General features: G+C 51.8%; 3 protein-coding genes across 3 annotated transcripts in view; 1 reads left to right on the top strand and 2 right to left on the bottom strand.

Annotated features, from left to right (window-relative positions):
• LOC126569900 (DNA repair protein XRCC1) overlaps positions 1 to 1,692 on the bottom strand; it is a 3,272-nt gene extending 1,580 nt beyond the window's left edge. Inside the window, exons 1-2 of the mRNA XM_050227301.1 lie at positions 1,616 to 1,692; positions 219 to 1,559 (exon numbers count right to left, since the gene is read on the bottom strand). Of these exons, the coding sequence (XP_050083258.1) occupies positions 219 to 1,559; positions 1,616 to 1,666 (1,392 nt within the window). The 5' untranslated portion in view covers positions 1,667 to 1,692. The remainder of the gene's footprint in view (positions 1 to 218; positions 1,560 to 1,615) is intronic.
• A 126-nt stretch (positions 1,693 to 1,818) lies between these two features.
• Positions 1,819 to 2,713, top strand: LOC126574364 (ADP-ribose glycohydrolase OARD1-like). The gene has a single exon (XM_050234523.1). It carries the CDS (start codon positions 2,030 to 2,032, stop codon positions 2,612 to 2,614), a length of 585 nt encoding a protein of 194 aa, XP_050090480.1. The 5' UTR covers positions 1,819 to 2,029; the 3' UTR covers positions 2,615 to 2,713.
• The window catches only part of LOC126574228 (protein HBS1), a 4,088-nt gene continuing 1,801 nt past the window's right edge, over positions 2,714 to 5,000 (bottom strand). The window contains exons 4-6 of the mRNA XM_050234297.1: positions 4,015 to 4,604; positions 3,549 to 3,954; positions 2,714 to 3,478 (exon numbers count right to left, since the gene is read on the bottom strand). Of these exons, the coding sequence (XP_050090254.1) occupies positions 2,847 to 3,478; positions 3,549 to 3,954; positions 4,015 to 4,604 (1,628 nt within the window). The 3' untranslated portion in view covers positions 2,714 to 2,846. The remainder of the gene's footprint in view (positions 3,479 to 3,548; positions 3,955 to 4,014; positions 4,605 to 5,000) is intronic.

Here is a 5,000-nt window from a genome sequence, read left to right as displayed (position 1 = left end):
CAAGCTGAGCAGAAAAAGGATACGGTTGACCAGAGTGACTCCAGTGAACCCTACCAGGAGGACGATGCGGTTGAAACGCTTCGTGTTTCCACGTCCTCTTCAGACAGTGAGAAGGAAGAAACTCCGATTCCGCACAAACCAATCAAGCAAGAGCCAACATCAGGCAATGATGCAGACGAGGAAACCCAACAATCAAGCTCTTAGGCCGCGGAACTAACCTGAATTCCGCTGATAGCCAGTACCACGTTATCCAATAGCTTTCCAAACGGTTTATACTGCAATCTTTTCGGTTCATCTTCAGGTTCGGAAGTTGCTGGCCTGATTTTCTTAACTGCCTGCGATGAAGAGGACGAACCAGCGTTGTCAGCTGTCGGCGAGGGGGGACGCTTTTTAACCGCAACACTCTCTTTTTCGATCGGCAGCGATGACATCCTTTTGGCGGTTGATTCACTTCTGGATAATACATGTTTTGAGCTATCTTGACGTTCCTTATCTTGGGTTGAAGGTGACTTGCCCTCTTTCGACAGATGCGTTCGTGACACACCGGGCCCGTCCACCGTTTGGCCGGTAAATTGCAGAAACTCGCTAAACTTCGAGGAGGACAGCTTCGATGCATTTTTATCGGCTTTCTCCCCCGGACGCGCATTTTCTTTGGGCCGTGGCGGTCGTTCAGGAACGGTGGGCGGTGGTTTGATGGCAAGCTTCTTTTCGCTCGGTTTACAATCTTCCGGATCATATAAAAGTGATTTATCGTTGCGGTTTTGCCTTGCTGTTGCCACGCTGTTGACCGGTTTTTGGTCCTCATCGCTGCTTTCGTACTTCTGGGGCTTAGGACGAGTGGTAGCCGTTCCGGGATGAATGATTTGCAGTGAAGATTCTTTCTTTTTGAGTAACGCTTCCGAAGGTTTAATGTCCCGTAACAGCGTGCTTGTCGTTCCGCTGGAAGGCGACGCGTTGATTTCAGTTTTTTGCTTCCATCGTGCAAACACTTTCGTGCCCTCCTCATCGGAATCGGGGGATTCTTCACGGAGTTTAAATCGTCCAAATGCGGCCAAAGCTATACCACCGGCCGATCCACTGTCCGGTTGTTTCTTGCTGGCTTCTGCTTTAATCAACTGTTGAAATTTCTCCGGCACGAGGCTCCGTTCCGTCTTCTTGCCACTGCTAGTGTGGAGCGTAATGAAGGCGAGCCCAAACTTGACGCGCGTGTTAAAATCCTGGGTACAGATCACCTTCACCAGATCCCACTTCTCCTGGGCCACCGTCGGTAGCAGGCTGGGGCCACTGAAGCACTGCAACCGGTTGGTGGATGTCGAGTTCCGGCTTTCGACCATACTCATGAACTTGGTAGCAAGCAGCATTTCACTGAATGTGGGATTTGCGGGGCCACTGCGTGCGACCAGCACCTCGATGAACGCCGAATGTTCGTTGCCGATGTCGATGCCGGAAATCTGCACCGGTTCTTCCAGCCGAATCACGACGAACGCAGTCTGCTCACCCGCCTGATGGCATTTCCACTTACGGTTGTCTGGCCGCAACAGATTGGCAGCCGGATAGTTCTGTGGTTGATTACAGGAATTAGAACAGGGAATCGAAGCCACATCCTTTTCCTTACCGGATCCTCAGAGCTGAAGGATTCGATGGCCTTGAATTTAACGGTCGGCATCTTCAGCAGTGTTGTGATTTTGTACAGATTCGCCGCAGTTACCGCAAGGTAAAGCCCGTCTTTCCCGATTTCCCGTGGCGCGGTTCTTTTGACAGCCGGTGTACGGGATAAGAGGGTTTTACGGACTGTACATACCGTCATCCGAAAAATGGGAATAAAACCTGATCCATCGTTGCGTAGAGAATTAACTGAAATGATCTTTTGAAAGGTTAACCTCGTTAAAATTTGATTACCTCATTTTCCCGTGATTTGAATTATCAAAGGGAGTGTTGACTTGCACGGGAGTTGTCTGAACAGCTGTTCGACGCAGGTCCCCGTTTCCCCTCTGTGCCGTTTCCATAGCAATCGATTGCTGCAGCTTCCATGACACTTTTCAAGTTCATTACGGCACACAGTATCCACCGTTCGCTAGCCGTAACGAGAAATCCCCAACGGTTCTGCTTGGAACTCTATCGAAAGGACTTCCCGGCCGGTTGTTCGCGCACCATGACGACGACGGGTGCCTCCTGTGTTCGCGAGACTGAAGGTGACCTGTTCGGTGCACCGAAAGATCACTCCCTGGCACACTGTGTAGCGGCCGATCTGAAGATGGGTGGAGGTATTGCGGTTAAGTTTAAGCAGGTATTCGGCAAGGTGGACGACCTGAAAGCGCAGATGGTCGGGGTCGGCGGGGTAGCGGTGTTATATGACCCACCACGGTACGTCTACTATCTCGTCACGAAAAACTCCTCCTACCAGAAGCCAACCTATGCCGACCTCCGCAAATCTTTGGAAGCGATGCGACAGCACATGGCGGCAAACGGCGTCGGTAAGCTGGCCATACCACGCATCGGATGTGGCATCGATGGGCTCGAGTGGGACAAGGTGAAGGAGATGCTGAACAGCGTGTTCGCTGACGGGGACATCGGCAAGTACGAAATTGTGGTCTACAATTTCGTTCCAAAATGAGCGCCACTTCAATGAATCAACACACCGGCGTATGTTCCTTACTTTCGGTACAAAAACTGTCGAATCGGATGATGGTAATAAAAACGGAAAATCTCTGAATTGATGTGAAGAGGAGGAGTGAGTTCCGCGGGCGGTTTATTGTAGATTCAGTCCACTTTACGTCCGATTCGTGCCCGTTGCCACAACAAGAAACAATCCGTAAAAAAGTCCGTCGTCAAATCCACAACAACAGCTACTTTACAATTTCGGTAACAAGTCCGGCCGCAATCGTCACTCCACCGACACGCAGCATAATCCGTCCGAGATCCTTACAATCGGCATACCGTTCGATCGCAATCGGACGCTGGAACTCCACCTCGACCAGCGCACACGAGTTGTTGCCGAGGCAACGGGGATTCTTTTTGATTATCTCGCCCGTTCCCTTGTGCAGCTGCGCCTTTAGCTTGCGCACCGTCGCCGGTTCGATCAGCGATTGATGGTGGACCAGCACCGGGTAGCCCATCGTGATCGGTACCTTGATGTTGAACACGACGATCCGTGCCAAGATGCGAGTCGCGAGCGGTACCGGATGGTAAAGGTCGGAAAGGATGTACCCGACGGCGATATTGCTAACGTCCACGTTGGCCAACGTCAGCGACACTTGATCGCCAGCGAATGCCGTCGGGTGCGGTAGCTCATCGATCGTGATACCCTTGACGACGGCTTGCTCCTTGCTCGGACACACCAGCACCTTATCGTTGGTGCACACGGCGCCCGCCTCAATTCGGCCACATATGCAAAAACCGCTGCCAGTGCCCTTGAAGATGTCGGCCACCGACATACGGAACGGTTTGTCGATTGCACGTTCGGGCGTTTTGAATGAATCTAAAAAGACAAGCGGGAGAAATATTAGTCTTGGAATGTCTTCGCAGAGGCCGTCCGGTTTATCACTTACCGATAACCTTCAGAAGGGTCGGTCCATTGTACCACTGGATGAGGGCAAGATCGGTTGGATCTTTTACAAGGTTTTCTCCCGTCAATCCCGAACAGGGCACATACGTCACATCCGCGTCCCGGAAGCCAGCCTGTTTGAGGAACACCTTCAGTTTGCCAACAATCTCATCGAACCGCTCCTTGGTCCAACCGACGGTATCGAGCTTATTGACGACCACGGCCAACTGTGCTACACCGAGCGAGCGCACGAGGAGGGCATGTTCGCGCGTTTGACCTCCCTGCTCGAAACCCGTTTCAAACTCGCCCCGTGTCGCATCGACAACGAGCAGTGCCACGTCCGCCTGATTAGCACCGGAGATCATGTTCGGAATGAAATCCTTATGACCTGGAGCATCCAGTAGCGTCACCTGGAACGATCAAAGGGGTCAGAAAGAGCTCTCAGTAACTACACTCTCCATGTTGCTTACCTCTTTCGTTGTCGTATCGAACCGCGTACATCCGACGTCCATCGTGATGCCACGTTCACGCTCTTCGCCCGTTTCGTCCAACACCCAGGCGTACATGAAGCTCTGTTTGCCCAGCTTCTTGCTCTCCTGCTCATGTTTGTGCATTACGCGCTGCGGCACGTTGCCGGTATCGTACAGCAGGTGACCCATGAGCGTACTTTTGCCAGCGTCCACATGCCCAATCACGACCATGTGGATGTGATCCTTCCGTTCACCGCGCTCCTTTGCAAACAGATCCTTCACATTGCGTGCCGGTGGTTCCTTCGGGGTGCGGTTCAGTGATTGGTTGAAACTATGATGAGCCCTCGCTTCATCCGGTTCCGGTGTGTTCCGTCCCGAGGCATTCGGTGACTGGATCTGCTGTGGGCTGTTTATCTCGAAACCGAGCGTTTTCTTAGCGATCGGTGTTATGATCACTGTCGAGGGTGCATCACGGGAACGTACGACGGTCGGTTCGACCGAGGGCGTTGCAAAGATGACCGGCACGACGTTCTGGGATGCCGTAGCTTGTAGTTTCTTCTCCGAACGTTCCAACAGAAGCTCACCGATACCTAAGCGTCACAGTGTGACAGCGAGAGAGAGGGAAAGTTCGAAGGAAATGAAAGAAAAATGTATTAACTGCTCTACGTTGTTCCGTGATTCCTGTTCCGGGGTTTTCGAATGCCTTCATGTGCTGAGAAGAAGGGTGGGCCACCGTTCGTCCTTGTCCTAAAATCATTCGTCATTTATTAATAGGATACTACTGCTAGGGATTAAAATGAATTGCTGAAAATAATAAAATCCTGGAATCATCTTCGGTTCTTTTTGATGTGGCCCAATACCACATCATCCGGCGAAGGGCCATCGAAGCGAAATGGAACCACGGTCGTGTTCGGTCGGAATTGGTGTAAAACTTCGGTAGGAAGTTTACGCTTTCGATAACGAACCGATAGGACCGCACCGAGGGC

Source organism: Anopheles aquasalis, chromosome 2 (genome assembly GCF_943734665.1).
Source record: "Anopheles aquasalis chromosome 2, idAnoAquaMG_Q_19, whole genome shotgun sequence".
NCBI lineage: Eukaryota > Metazoa > Arthropoda > Insecta > Diptera > Culicidae > Anopheles > Anopheles aquasalis.
Note: the sequence above shows the minus strand (reverse complement) of the source record. Positions and strands in the feature narration are given on the sequence as shown.